General features: G+C 44.2%; 1 protein-coding gene across 7 annotated transcripts in view; it reads right to left on the bottom strand.

The window, feature by feature from the left end:
• Positions 1-15,463, bottom strand: part of LOC121544714 (E3 ubiquitin-protein ligase HECTD1) — a 46,496-nt gene that overhangs the window by 8,361 nt on the left and 22,672 nt on the right. For 2 of the 7 annotated variants that reach the window (XM_041854795.2, XM_041854796.2), the window contains exons 24-33: positions 15,255-15,431; positions 12,581-13,411; positions 11,455-11,676; positions 11,017-11,198; positions 10,581-10,737; positions 10,195-10,417; positions 9,539-9,593; positions 8,647-8,829; positions 8,034-8,250; positions 7,661-7,865 (exon numbers count right to left, since the gene is read on the bottom strand). In XM_041854795.2, the coding sequence (XP_041710729.1) occupies positions 7,661-7,865; positions 8,034-8,250; positions 8,647-8,829; positions 9,539-9,593; positions 10,195-10,417; positions 10,581-10,737; positions 11,017-11,198; positions 11,455-11,676; positions 12,581-13,411; positions 15,255-15,431 (2,452 nt within the window). The remainder of the gene's footprint in view (positions 1-7,660; positions 7,866-8,033; positions 8,251-8,646; positions 8,830-9,538; positions 9,594-10,194; positions 10,418-10,580; positions 10,738-11,016; positions 11,199-11,454; positions 11,677-12,580; positions 13,412-15,254; positions 15,432-15,463) is intronic. The other 5 variants (XM_041854797.2, XM_041854798.2, XM_041854799.2 and 2 more) reach the window with 5 other exon arrangements.

The raw sequence follows: 15,463 nt of genomic DNA, 5'->3' as shown, positions 1-15,463 counted from the left end.
CAAACAGGAAGGATATAACCCCACCCACTCCGCCAAAGCACAGCCCCCGCACCACTAGAGGGATATCCCCAACCACCAACCTACAATCCTGAGACAAGGCCGAGTATAGCCCACAGAGGTCTCCACCACAGCACAAACCAAGGGGGGGCGCCAACCCAGACAGGAAGATCACGTCAGTAACTCAACCCACTCAAGTGACGCACCCCTCCCAGGGACGGCATGAAAGAGCACCAGCAAGCCAGTGACTCAGCCCCTGCAACAGGGTTAGAGGCAGAGAACCCCCAGTGGAGAGGGGAACCGGCCCGGCAGAGACAGCAAGGGCTGTTCGTTGCTCCAGCCTTTCCGTTCACCTTCACACTCCTGGGCCAGACTACACTCAATCATATGACCTACTGAAGAGATAAGTCTTCAGTAAAGACTTAAAGGTTGAGACCGAGTCTGCGTCTCTCACATGGGTAGGCAGACTGTTCCATAAAAATGGAGATCTATAGGAGAAAGCCCTGCCTCCCGCTGTTTGCTTAGAAATTCTAGGGACAATTAGGAGGCCTGCGTCTTGTGACCGTAGCGTACGTATTGGTATGTACGGCAGGACCAACTCGGAAAGATAGGTAGGAGCAAGCCCATGTAACGCTTTATAGGTTAACAGTAAAACCTTGAAATCAGCCCTTGCCTTAACAGGAAGCCAGTGTAGGGAAGCTAGCACTGGAGTAATATGATCAAATTTCTTGGTTCTAGTCAGGATTCTAGCAGCCGTATTTAGCACTAACTGAAGTTTATTTAGTGCTTTATCCGGGTAGCCGGAAAATAGAGCATTGCAGTAGTCTAATCTAGAAGTAACAAATGCATGGATTAATTTTTCTGCATCATTTTTGGACAGAAAATTTCTGATTTTTGCAATGTTACGTAGATGGAAAAAAGCTGTCCTTGAAACAGTCTTGATATGTTCGTCAAAAGAGAGATCAGGGTCAAGAGTAACGCCTAGGTCCTTCACAGTTTTATTTGAGACGACTTTACAACCATCAAGATGAATTGTCAGATTTAACAGAAGATCTCTTTGTTTCTTGGGACCTAGAACAAGCATCTCTGTTTTGTCCGAGTTTAAAAGTAAAAAGTTTTCAGCCATCCACTTCCTTATGTCTGAAACACAGGCTTCTAGCGAAGGCAATTTTGGGGCTTCACCATGCTTCATTGAAATGTACAGCTGTGTGTCATCCGCATAGCAGTGAAAGTTAACATTATGTTTTCGAATAACATCCCCAAGAGGTAAAATATATAGTGAAAACAATAGTGGTCCTAAAACGGAACCTTGAGGAACACCGAAATGTACAGTTGATTTGTCGGAGGACAGACCATTCACAGAGACAAACTGATATCTTTCCGACAGGTAGGATCTAAACCAGGCCAGAACTTGTCCGTGTAGACCAATTTGGGTTTCCAGTCTCTCCAAAAGAATGTGGTGATCGATGGTGTCAAAGGCAGCACTAAGGTCTAGTAGCACGAGGACAGATGCAGAGCCTCGGTCTGACGCCATTAAAAGGTCATTTACCACCTTCACAAGTGCAGTCTCAGTGCTATGATGGGGTCTAAAACCAGACTGAAGCATTTCGTATACATTGTTTGTCTTCAGAAAGGCAGTGAGTTGCTGCGCAACAGCTTTTTCTAAAATTTTTGAGAGGAATGGAAGATTCGATATAGGCCGATAGTTTTTTATATTTTCCGGGTCAAGGTTTGGCTTTTTCAAGAGAGGCTTTATCACTGCCACTTTTAGTGAGTTTGGTACACATCCGGTGGATAGAGAGCTGTTTATTATGTTCAACATAGGAGGGCCAAGCACAGGAAGCAGCTCCTTCAGCAGTTTAGTAGGAATAGGATCCAGTATGCAGCTTGAAGGTTTAGAGGCCATGATTATTTTCATCATTGTGTCAAGAGATATAGTACTAAAACACTTAAGTGTCTCTCCCGATCCCAGGCCCTCGCAGAGTCTGTGCAGATCCAGGACAGCTAAGCCCTGGAGGAATACGCAGATTCAAAGAGGAGTCCGTAATTTGCTTTCTAATGGTCATGATCTTTTCCTCAAAGAAGTTCATGAATTTATCACTGCTGAAGTGAAAACCATCCTCTCTTGGGGAATGCTGCTTTTTAGTTAGCTTTGCAACAGTATCAAAAAGAAATTTTGGATTGTTCTTATTTTCCTCGATTAATTTGGAAAAGTAGGATGATCGAGCAGCAGTGAGGGCTCTTCGGTACTGCACGGTACTGTCTTTCCAAGCTAGTCGGAAGACTTCCAGTTTGGTGTGGCGCCATTTCCGTTCCAATTTCCTGGAAGCTTGCTTCAAAGCTCGGGTATTTTCTGTATACCAGGGAGCTAGTTTCTTATGACAAATGTTTTTCGTTTTTAGGGGTGCAACTGCATCTAGGGTATTGCGCAAGGTTAAATTGAGTTCCTCAGTTAAGTGGTTAACTGATTTTTGTCCTCTGACGTCCTTGGGTAGGCAGAAGGAGTCTGGAAGGGCATCAATGAATTTTTGTGTTGTCTGAGAATTTATAGCACGACTTTTGATGCTCCTTGGTTGGGGTCTGAGCAGATTATTTGTTGCGATTGCAAACGTAATAAAATGGTGGTCCGATAGTCCAGGATTTTGTGGAAAAACATTAAGATCTACAACATTTATTCCATGGGACAAAACTAGGTCCAGAGTATGACTGTGGCAGTGAGTAGGTCCAGAGACATGTTGGACAAAACCCACTGAGTCGATAATGGCTCCGAAAGACTTTTGGAGTGGGTCTGTGGACTTCTCCATGTGAATATTAAAATCACCAAAAATTAGAATATGATCTGCTATGACTACAAGGTCTGATAGGAATTCAGGAAACTCAGAGAGGAACGCTGTATATGGCCCAGGAGGCCTGTAAACAGTAGCTATAAAAAGTGATTGAGTAGGCTGCATAGATTTCATGACTAGAAGCTCGAAAGATGAAAACGTCATTTTTTTTTTTGTAAATTGAAATTTGCTATCGTAAATGTTAGCAACACCTCCGCCTTTGCGGGATGCACGGGGAATATGGTCACTAGTGTAACCAGGAGGTGAGGCCTCATTTAACACAGCAAATTCATCAGGCTTAAGCCATGTTTCAGTCAGGCCAATCACATCAAGATTATGATCAGTGATTAGTTCATTGACTATGACTGCCTTTGAAGTGAGGGATCTAACATTAAGTAATCCTATTTTGAGATGTGAGGTATCACGATCTCTTTCAATAATGGCAGGAATGGAGGAGGTCTTTATCCTAATAAGATTGCTAGGGTGAACACCACCATGTTTAGTTTTGCCCAACCTAGGTCGAGGCACAGACACAGTCTCAATGGGTATGGCTGAGCTGACTACACTGACTATGCTATTGGCAGACTCCACTAAGCTGGCAGGTTGGCTAACAGCCTGCTGCCTGGCCTGCACCCTATTTCACTGTGGGGCTAGAGGAGTTAGAGCCCTATCTATGTTGGTAGATAAGAGGAGAGCACCCCTCCAGTTAGGATGGAGTCCGTCACTCCTCAGCAGGTCAGGCTTGATCCTGTTTGTGGGTGAGTCCCAGAAAGAGGGCCAATTATCCACAAATGTTATCTTTTGGGAGGGGCAGAAAACAGTTTTCAACCAGCGATTGAGTGCTGAGACTCTGCTGTAGAGCTCGTCACTTCCCCTAACTGGGAGGGGGCCAGAGACAATTACTCGATGCCGACACATCTTTCTAGCTGATTTACACGCTGAAGCTATGTTGCACTTGGTGACCTCTGACTGTTTCATCCTAACATCGTTGGTGCCGACGTGGATAACAATATCTCTATACTCTCTACACTCGCCAGTTTTAGCTTTAGCCAGCACCATCTTTAGATTAGCCTTAACGTCGGTAGCCCTGCCCCCTGGTAAACAGTGTATGATCGCTGGGTGATTCGTTTTAAGTCTAATACTGCGGGTAATGGAGTCGCCAATGACTAGGGTTTTCAATTTGTCAGAGCTAATGGTGGGAGCCTTCGGAGTCTCAGACCCCGTAACGGGAGGAGTAGAGACTAGAGAAGACTCAGACTCAGACTCCGACTCGCTACATAATGGGGAAAACCGGTTGAAGGTTTCTGTCGGCTGAATGAGCGACACCGGTTGAGCATTCCAACAGTATTTCCCTCCAGAAGCCATGAGAAAGTTGTCCGGCTGCGGGGACTGTGCGGGGGGATTTATACTAACATTACTGTCTGTACTTACTGGTGGCACAGACGCTGTTTCTTCCTTTCCTACACTGATATTACCCTTGCCTAACGATTGCGTCTGAAGCTGGGCTTGTAGCACAGCTATTCTCGCCGTAAGGCGAGAATTCTCCTGTATATTATGAGTACAGCGACTGCAATTAGAAGACATCATGTTAATGTTACTACTTAGCTTCGGCTGTTGAAGATGTTGATGAACCATGTCCAGATAAAGCGTCCGGAGTGAAAAAGTTGAATAAGGGAAAAAAGTTGCGATGGAAAAAAGGAAAATAACGTAAAGTTGGCAGCTAAAACGCACAGGAAAATGACTCTTCTATCCCGTAGCTGGTACACCAGGAAGGCTTGGAAGCGAGCATAGAAGGGATTTAGCTCATCTGGTAGGCTTGTGTCACTGCAGCTCGCGGCTGTGCTTCCCTTTGTAATCTGTAATAGTTTGCAAGCCCTGCCACATCCGACGAGCGTCGGAGCCAGTGATGTACGATTCAATCTTAGTCCTGTATTGACTCTTTGCCTGTTTGATGGTTCGTCAAAGGGCATAGCTGGATTTCTTATAAGCATCCAGGTTAGAGTCTCGCTCCTTGAAAGCGGCAGCTGTACCCTTTAGCTCAGTGCGGATGTTGCCTGTAATCCATGGCTTCTGGTTGGGGTATGTAAGTACGGTCACTGTGGGGACGACGTCATCGATGCACTTATTGATGAAGCCAGTGACTGATGTGGTGTACTCCTCAATGCCATCGGAAGAATCCCGGAATATATTCCAGTCTGTGCTAGCAAAACAGTCCTGTAGCTTAGCATCTACGTCATCTGACCACTTCCTTATTAACCGAGTCACTGGTGCTTCATGCTTTAGTTTTTGCTTATAAGCAGGAATCAGGAGGATAGAATTATGGTCAGATTTGCCAAATGGAGGGCGAGGGAGAGCTTTGTACACGTCTCTGTGTGTGGAGTAAATGTGGTCTAGAGTTTTTTTTCCTCTGGTTGCACATTTAACATGCTGGTAGAAATGAGGTAGAACGGATGTAAGTTTCCCTGCATTAAAGTTCTCATCCACTAGGAGCGCTGCCTCTGGATGAGCGTTTTCTTGTTTGCTTATGGCCTTATACAGCTCATTGAATGCAATCTTAGTGCCAGCATGTGTTGGTAAATAGACAGCTACGAAAAATAGTTTGGTCTACAGCTTATCATGAGATACTCAACCTCAGGCGAGCAAAACCTTGAGACTTCCTTAATATTAGATTTCGTGCACCAGCTGTTGTTTACAGTCGTTCTATCCTGCTGATGCAGCGTATATCCCGCCAGCTGTATATTATCCATGTCATCGTTCAGCCACGACTCGGTGAAACATAAGATATTACAGTTAATGTCCCATTGGTAGGATATCCTTGATCTTAGGTCATCCATTTCATTTCCCAATGATTGCACATTGGCTAATAGGACTGATGGAAGAGGCAGATTACTCGATCGCCCTCAGATCCTTACAAGGCACCCCGACCTACGTCCACGATATTTCCGTCTCTTTCTCATGCGAATGACAGGGATTTGGGCCTTGTCGGATGTCTGTAGAATATCCTTGCGTCCGACTCGTTGAAGAAAAAATCTTTGTCCAATACGAGGCAAGTAATCGCTGTCCTGATATCCAGAAGCTCTTTTTGGTCATAAGAGACTGTGGCAGAAACATTATGTACAGAATAAATTACAAATAATGTGAAAAAACACACATACAGTTGAAGTCTGAAATTTACATACACTTAGGTTGGAGTCATTAAAACTCATTTTTCAACCACTCCACAAATTTCTTGTTAACAAACTACAGTTTTGGCACGACACAAGTAATTTTTCCAACAATTGTTTACAGACAGATTATTTCACTTATAATTCACTGTATCACAATTCCAGTGGGTCAGAAGTTTACATACACTAAGTTGACTGTGCCTTTAAACAGCTTGGAAAATTCCAAAAAATGATGTCATGGCTTTAGAAGCTTCTGATAGGCTAATTGACATGATTTGAGTCAATTGGAGGTGTACCTGTGGATGTATTTCAAGGCCTACCTTCAAATTCAGTGCCTCTTTGGTTGACATCATGGGAAAATCAAAAGAAATCAGCCAAGACCTCAGAAAAAAAATGGTAGACCTCCACAAGTCTGGTTCATCCTTTTGAGCAATTTCCAAATGCCTGAAGGTACCACGTTCATCTGTACAAACAATAGTACGCAAGTATAAACACCATGGGACCACGCAGCCGTCATACCGCTCAGGAAGGAGATGTGTTCTGTCTCCTAGAGATGAACGTACTTTGGTGCCAAAAGTGCAAATCAATCCCAGAACAACAGCAAAGGACCTTGTGAAGATGTTGGAGGAAACAGGTACAAAAGTATCTATATCCACAGTAAAACGAGTCCTATATCGACATAACCTGAAAAGCCGTTCAGAAAGGAAGAAGCCACTGCTCCAAAACCGCCATAAAAATGCCAGACTACGTTTTGTAGCTGCACGTGGGGACAAAGATCGTACTTTTTGGAGAAATGTCCTCTGGTCTGATGAAACAAAAATAGAACTGTTTGGCCATAATGACCATCGTTATGTTTGGAGGAAAAAGGGGAAGGTTTGCAAGCCGAAGAACACCATCCCAACCGTGAAGCACGGGGGTGGCAACATCATGCTGTGGGGGGGCTTTGCTGCAGGAGGGACTGGTGCACTTCACAAAATAGATGGCATCATGAGGAAGAAAAATTATGTGGATATATTGAAGCAACATCTCAAGACATCAGTCAGGAAGTTAAAGCTTGGTCGCAAATGGGTCTTCCAAATGGACAGTGACCCCAAGCATACTTCCAAAGTTGTGGCAAAATGGCTTAAGGAAAACAAAGTCAAGGTATTGGAGTGGCCATCACAAAGCCCTGACCTCAATCCTATAGAACATTTGTGGGCAGAACTAAAAAAGCGTGTGAGAGCAAGGTGGCCTACAAACCTGACTCAGTTACACCAGCTCTGTCAGTTGGAATGGGCCAAAATTCATGGAAGGCTACCCGAAACGTTTGACCCAAGTTAAACAATTTAAAGGCAATGTTACCAAATACTAATTGAGTATGTAAACTTCTGACCCACTGGGAATGTGATGAATGAAATAAAAGCTTAAATAAATCATTCTCCCTACAATTATTCTGGCATTTCACATTCTTAAAATAAAGTGGTGATCCTAACTGACCTAAAACAGGGAATTTTTACTAGGATTAAATGTCAGGAATTGTGAAAAACTGAGTTTAAATGTATTTGGCTAAGGTGTACGTAAACCTCCGACTTAAACTGTAATAGCACAATTGGTTAGGGGCCGTAAAACGGCAGCCATCTCCTCCGGCGCCATTCTCAGACACCCATTTTCTTTAAAATGTCAAGCAGCACTAACCTGGAGGCTCCAAATGCAGTGCAGGTGAAGTAGAGCTGCCGGGTCTCGAAGGGGATGAGGAAAGGACACTTGCTGGTAAGCTGCTCACACCAGTCTGGGAGAGCCCCGCTGGCCAGGGCCAGCGGCTCCTCAATCTGCTGGAGAATCTTCGTTGTGACTTTCTTGCTGGTGAATTCCTCGGGCGATGCATTGAATTGGAGATCCTCTACATATTGTCAAAAACAGTGGTTTAACAACACATGTTATTAAGAACACTAACAAGTAACATTTTCACTGCAAGAGGATAATAAAATAAGGTAGCATATTATCTTGTATTCAGGTGATATGTGCTGGGGGAGGGTGGTCTGAGGTGGTGTTAGGTGTGTATCCGTACCTTCCTGGAAGGTGCGTGTGTGGGCGTGGGGGTCTCCCCCGATGATGAATAGGATGCGGAGCAGCTGGAGCACGTCCTCCACTCCGCAGGTGCTCTGGCTGGAGCCAGCCTTGGCCTGGGCCTGCTCACTGGCCACATTCAGGATGTCACACGTCTGCATGGCACCCAGAGACCCAGGGCTCAGACACCCCGACCTGCACCCATGCTCACAGAAGTCCTGCAAGCAATCATATGGACTGTGGTTTAAACCTGATGTTTCCTTCAGCTACCTGACTTTACAAACTCTCTGATTAACAGCGAAGACAGTAGCATAAAACTGGACATGGCTATTTTGCTGCACATACATTCAGTTACTGCATTCTCACAATCATTATGTTCGTCCAACAACAGAATAATGAAAGGGAACAGATTCACAACAATGTAAATCATGGTAATACATTATTTACAGAACAGCCAACAAGCCATTTGGATAAAGTTAAGAGAACAGCAAAAACTGTTTAACAAGTGGCTAGACAAGTGACAGTCAAGCAAGAAGGAAAACGATATCAAAACAGTGAAGGGAAAATAAATAGATATATAGACAGATAAGCAACATCTTGATGCCGGTCTATACCTTGTATGCAGCTATGAGCTGAGAACAATTTCTGTTTTTCCTAATACTTTTATTAGTGCCGGTTAATTTCCAGTGGCGCAGGAAAGAGGAGTCTGCATTCTTCTGCATGTAGGTTATCAAGTCATTCTTTGGTAATTCATCAGTGCCAAGGTATTGCGCCACATGCTCTACAGACCAGCAACCCTACAACAGGAAGAACCAAATGTTGGTCTTTCCTGGTTGTAAAGTCTCAACGCAAATAGACATGCATTACAGTAGATTGGTTTAACCACTAAAGAGGCCCGTGCAGTTACTCTAGATACATTATTACTAATAGGGTTTTTAGTCACAGTATCCTTGCTGCTTTAAAGGTTAGTGAAGTAGGTCTGTCTTAGTCTCGAAAACCCGACCCTAGGCAACAGTGACTAGGGTCTGATTTCAATTACAGACTCTTTTGGCAACTTCGATGAGAAAAAAAAAAAAATGTTTTCCTTGTTCCATGGTGGGTCCTCTTCAGATAGACAACTCTCCCAACAAATCACGATGCAGACATTCCAGAATGTTGCGATTCGAAACCAAAGTTTGCAGGCAAAATCTTTGCAGTGGTTTTATTGAGGATAGTTGACGCAAACTAGCCACTTGCGAAATGCACTCATAAAAAATAACCTCAGTGATCTCAATCTTGCTAGCTACTATTTTTAATTGTATTCAAGCAGATAAGCTAGTGACGTAGTTCCTCTATGCCTAAAGAGTCACTGTTGCCTAGGGTAGGGTTTTCCAGACTAGGTCTGTCTAACTGGAGGAGCATTTTGCTACACATTGAAAACAGCCACAAAAAATTCACAGCAAAGATTTTAAAAATGGGCAGGAGAAAGACTGGGGGTGGGTGGGGGGGGTGAAACTGGTCATTTACCATCTTTCTGCTTTCCTTCTCTTTGTCCGAATCCTTCAATTCTCTGTACATTATCCTGCAAAACAAAGTAAAAATGGAGCTCAAAAGGAGAAGCTGGAGACTCTTATCTCCCTCACTAACTTTAAGCATCAGTTGTCAGAGCACCTTACCGATCACTGCACCTGTACACAGCCCATCTGAAATTAGCCCACCCAACTACCTCATCCCTATATTGTTATTTATTTTGCTCTTTTGCACCCCAGTATCTCTATTTGCACAATCTCTTGCACATCTAGCATTCCAGTGTTAATACTAATTGTAATTATTTTGCACTATAGCCTATTTATTGCCTTACCTCCATAACTTGCTACATTTGCACACACTGTATATATATATTCTGTTATATTTTTTTACTTTATGTTTTGTTTTACCCCATATGTAACTCTGTGTTGTTTTTATCGTACTGCTTTGCTTTATCTTGGCCAGGTCGCAGTTGTAAATGAGAACTTGTTCTCAACTGGCTAACCTGGTTAAATAAAGGTTAAATAAAATAAAAAATAAAAATCTGCCAGTAATTCCAGCTATTTTCAGTTTAGGTTTCATCATAGCGTCAAGTTAGAATCATTAGGAAAAACTAAAAACACCTAAACAACTAGCACCCTGCCAGGCAGACTTACGTGTACGTGGGTTCCCAGATCCGGCGTAGTTTATCCGATTTGATGCTCCCGTTGCAGGAGAGCTGTAGAAGCTTCTGGACATAGTAAAATATAGTACCCTTGTAGTTGGAGAGAGGTAGTTCAACTTCTCGGGTGGTTCCAAGCCCTGCCACTTTGAGGATGAGGGCGAGGTGAGGGGAGGGGGCACACTCAACCTCCTCCTGGACTTCAGATCGAGGTGTACCTGCAAGGACAAGGAAAAACATGAGGAAAGAGCTCACCACTGTGCCCTAGGGTGCAATTTAAGTATGTGTGAAAGACTTGCCATTTGTCTAGTAATCATCTACAATCCAAGTCCATCCACAGTCATAAATATTGAACTGAATACTCGTGTCGTGTTTGTGTACCTGGGGGAGGTATCTCCAGGTCAGTAGTCTGCTGGACGTTGGTCCGGCCTGGCCTGGGGTCAAACGCCGGGACTAAAGCAGAGAACTGGCGTTTGAGGACAAAGTCATCGTCCCAGGTTCTACGCCGACCCCCTTTGGTTTCATACTCTTCCTCTTCCTGATAAAACAGGACATGAACAACAGCCCTCAGTTCTCTGGGAGTGGCAGGCAAGGTATTACACACAACACAGATCGACGTTTACAGGAGAAACAAACATTCATAAAAACAAAAGAAAAAACAACATCACATACATTTAGTCACACACTTCACATTGGAAATCCACAATAACTTACAAACTGAAATAGGGAGGTTTTCAGGCAATTCTTTTTTTAAGGGGGTGCAAGCATGCAATCGACAAGTACACTTTATATGAATAGAAACTGCAACAGATTTTACCCTATTAAAATGAATGTGGAAACCAAGGTTTACCCTGGACCGTACCAAAACTTCCTCATACTCTTGGTCTTCCTGATTGTCATCCTCATTCTCATCATCATCATCATCATCTGGCTCAGGCAGATCCTCCTCATCATCTAACTCAGCCAATAACGTGTTAGCACGACAGCTGTCCAGGAAGTCTGCAGGGAGAGTAGGACGCAGGTGAGATCTCACTAGAAACAACTCTGATCATAATGCACTTTATATAGTGTCAGTCAGAAAGCACTAGCCAAATGTACGAGGAGGACACTGATGAGTCAAGAAGTGTGAAATGACAAGATGGAAGTTAGGCAGTAGAAACACGTAAGTGTTAAATGATGAAGAAGCAGAATAGTGGAGGAGGATATGAGAGCTGTATAATACAGGAATAATAATAGTAAGTCTAGTAAAGCCTACCATAAAGGGAAAACTCAGCATCCTGACCAGTGTCACTCTCACTAGACGTAGAGGTCAGGCTGGTCGTAAGAGTGTTACTGAGCAGCTGGCCAACCGACAAACCTGTGGTTGCCGTGGCTACATTATTGCTGCTGGTTACTATGGATGTGGACATTGTAACAGTTGAGGTGGTACCAGTGGTGGTGAGGTTAGGAAAGCTCTGCGCACCCATGAGAGGAGAAGCTGCAAACAAAAACCCAAAATGCGATTAGTTCCCAAACAGAAAAATAAGCAGTTATTATTTTGACTGGTTCCAATTCAAACTGAATGCTGGTTGCACTTCTACCACTACACATGCTCGTCACATTCAAGCCTCAGTCAGCACCTTCCGACCACTGGAAGTCATGTTTTGAGGTAAAAAAAAAAAAAAGTGTATCTTACTTTTAAAGGTCAACATTATAAAAGTATGCACTGATCATTATTTCTACCGACCCACCGCTCACTCTACATAGGGATGACGCAAAACTGTAATTAGAAAATGTCAGAAATACACTGTCAGCAAAGCAAAAATACAATTTATTGGTGAAGCATTTGATTCTCCTTGGTTTAACAAAATAGCCTAATATTAGAGCAAAGAAAACCACAAAAAAACTGAAGCACAAAAGCAAGAACACCATTCAGATATGTGAAGCCAGTATTTCTTCTTCTTGGCTAGATGAGTGTCTGTCCTGTTTCTTCCCTTTGTGTGGTGATCAAGAGTCAGATTAGCAATCATATCAATATTGAACGCAATATACAAAAGATATATACTTTTGTGATGTATTCATTCACAGTACTTTTTAAAAATAATTTTACATTGCCAGGACAAGTTTAATGTTGACTACTACTCCAGGTTAATGTACAAATGTGATAATGTATTACCGTACAAGCTGAAGCTAAACTCTATGTTTATGTAAAAGTGTGACCAAATCTCAAACCAAAGCTACAAGGCTCCTTCTACAAGTAATGCCAATAATGTCCAGTGAGCTGGCTGGGCAGTGGTCCCTTTATGTGCACTGAAGGCTGAGGAGGACTGAAGGCTGAGGACTGAGGGCTGCATGTATCCCATGCGTCCCTGGCCTGCAGACAGTAGAGGCTGAATACTCACTGGCAGTGCTCATGACGTTTCGTCCCAGTGTGTTGGTGTTGTTGTCGCTGCTGCTGCGGCTCAGGTTCATGTTGTTGGTGGCATTGGTGCGGGACATGTTAGGAGCCCGCCGCACAAACGACTCCATGAGGCTGGCCTCCCGTGACGACAGGTTGGGTACGCTGGCGCTGGAGCTCATGGGCGCGCCGGCCGCCAGCAGAGAGCTGACGGACAGACGGGCGCTGGCCACGGAACATAGAGGCCTCTGGGAAGCAGCCTCCTTACTGGAGGACTCGGACACGGAGCTGACGTCGGGCGAGCTGACGCTGACTAGTCCCATGGAGATGGCCGTGGCGTCTGCCTCCGCTTGCCTGTCCGCGCCCGCTTTCCGCTCGCCACCCTCCTCGGTGGTTAACGTGCTGGTGCTGGAGGCGGATCCGGCCTCGGCGGAGGACAGCACCACAATGGGCTCTTGGCCCTCAGCCCCGGGGATGCCACCACCAACCCCTAGTACCCCCCCCTGCTCCAGCAGGCTAACGGCCCGGCGCTCTACCTTGGTGGAGCTGAGACTGATATCGCTGCTGCTGGCCACACTACACACCGAGCTGCTACTGCCCTTCCGGCTGGAGGAGCTGGCCCCTGCAGCCGAGGAGGAGCCGCCCTTGTCCGGACAGTTATTTTTCACCAGGCTGCTCCAGGACTGCGCTGTGCCTGAAACAGTGGATGAGACAGGTTTGGGTGACGGCGCAGACTCAGGGTCGTACCCTGGCGCAAGCTTGAGGTCAAATTTTCCTTCAGCACCCATACGATAAGAGTTTGAGCCACCAGCATCCCAGGTGACATCAATCCAGCCTGGAAAAGGATATGAATGTAGTGAGACCCAGCAGAGAGCAGACAGCAAGTCAAGACAGCAGCTCCGCTCGACACTGGACCAGATAACCATGTTTGTGACAGCAACGTTGTCTACAGGTGGGCTGAATACAGCTTCAGACTAGATCCATTATTCACCATCAGTATGCCATTCTATGCAGCTATGCTGAAGCTGATAGTCAGTATGTTAGCATTGTGCTGAATAGTTAAACCAATCGCAAGTCAAATTGAGATATTGGATGTCTTGACAAAACTGTATGTTCTATTACTCTGGTCCAGGTGAAGCAATGAGATAGAGATCATGAGTTACAGAAAATGACAAAGCAAGGTAGAATTTTGCAAATGCAAAGCTGAAAGCTACTTGAGAAAAAGGAACTGAATAATATTTTTGTCAATGTAAATATAATACAATTGCAATGGAGCCCATTCAGTGCTTGCAAATTGTGACATCAACATGCACTCAGCTGATTGATGGAGACAATTAGTCAAAAAGTATTTAAACACACTGGAAACATGGCTGCCCAGAGATCTAACAGATAGCGAAGAAGGAAATGCTTGTACAAGTATGAAAAGGTTACCTGGTAAGTTGGGGGAGAGGGGGAGGGTTGCACTTCAAAATATCAAACTAATAACAAAAAGGGTATAATGGTAGTGACAGTTTGCAAGTTTAGTCAAATACGTAAATGATAATGGGAGTGGTTTTAAAAGACGTTTGGCATACAGAGATAGGTAATATGTAATCCTTTTCACGCCCCTTGTATTTAATCATAAAAAATAAAGGTTAAATTTTAAATAAATAAAATAATGCAGGGAAGGAGAGCAATAGGAGGATGAGCCCCACGTAATGCAGTCTAGTCACACAGCAGAGCAGTAGCACTGACTCTGATCAAACACTAGGCTGCTCTGTAGTCAGTGCTCAGCCTCTACAGTTAGATAAAGGGCTTTTGAAGGTTATTATTTATCCTTCATTAACATAAAGCATTGCCTTATTTGCCAATAGGGATGAAGAGGAGGAAGTAGGCCTATAGTGTGAGGTCAGAAGAAGCAGGTTAATTAATAGGCCTATAGTGTGAGGTCAGAAGAAGCAGGTTAATTAATAGGCCTATAGTGTGAGGTCAGAAGAAGTAGGTTAATTAATAGGCCTATAGTGTGAGGTCAGAAGCAGAAGAGAAAGCCTTCAGTTGGAAAACCAGGAACAAAGACTGGACCGTTTGGAAATGTTGAGTTGCATCGCCCACAATCCACCTGTACAATGTCTTATACAGACATTGTTTTTAAAGTTACTGATCAGGGTTATAGAAAAAAAAATGTTATGTAAGGACATAATGAACAACTGCTGGTTGATTTCTTCTGGCTGACCCCCCCACCCCACAGTATTTAACATACAAAAGTGAGACTTTTCTACGAGCGTTAGTAATAGAGGTATGCTCCTCAAAGCATATAAATGCACTTGATGTTCACAATTTGTTTTGTTGTTGGTCTACCATATTTATCAATGACTCCATTGTTACTAGTTTTTGCACATCCTATGTTCAATCGTCATAGTTACGTAGCCCGATTTCTCTGAACGACTATTATAAACACTCCCCACTGTCTACGTGATAATGATGGGGTGACGTATGGGTTTATTCTGGGATAAAGCTCTGCATTATGTCCTGCTTTAGCAGTTGAAACATGCATCATCTTGTCAGCCGACTAAGTCCAGCAGAACATTTCTTAACAAACACTTTCTTCATATAAAAACAAAAGCTTTCTATGCAAGCTGTGTGGGTGTTCAGTTCCACACAGAGGGATGTTTTATTAGATAGTGGGGCTCGTGTCTTACCGTTATGGGCCTCCCCCGTCACCGTACCCTCTCCTGCTGGGTTGCCATCCTGGTCTCTCCACTTCCAGTCGATGCCCCGCACCACGCGCGCCCCAGGCACTATGTACTTCATCACCTGGGAGCGGAACAGACGCCGCTGCCTGCGCAGGTTGGCCTCCGCTTCCTTCACTGCTTTACCTGTAGAAGGGAGAAGGAGATTGGTCAGATTG

This window comes from Coregonus clupeaformis, chromosome 29, assembly GCF_020615455.1.
Source record: "Coregonus clupeaformis isolate EN_2021a chromosome 29, ASM2061545v1, whole genome shotgun sequence".
Taxonomy (NCBI): domain Eukaryota; kingdom Metazoa; phylum Chordata; class Actinopteri; order Salmoniformes; family Salmonidae; genus Coregonus; species Coregonus clupeaformis.
Note: the sequence above shows the minus strand (reverse complement) of the source record. Positions and strands in the feature narration are given on the sequence as shown.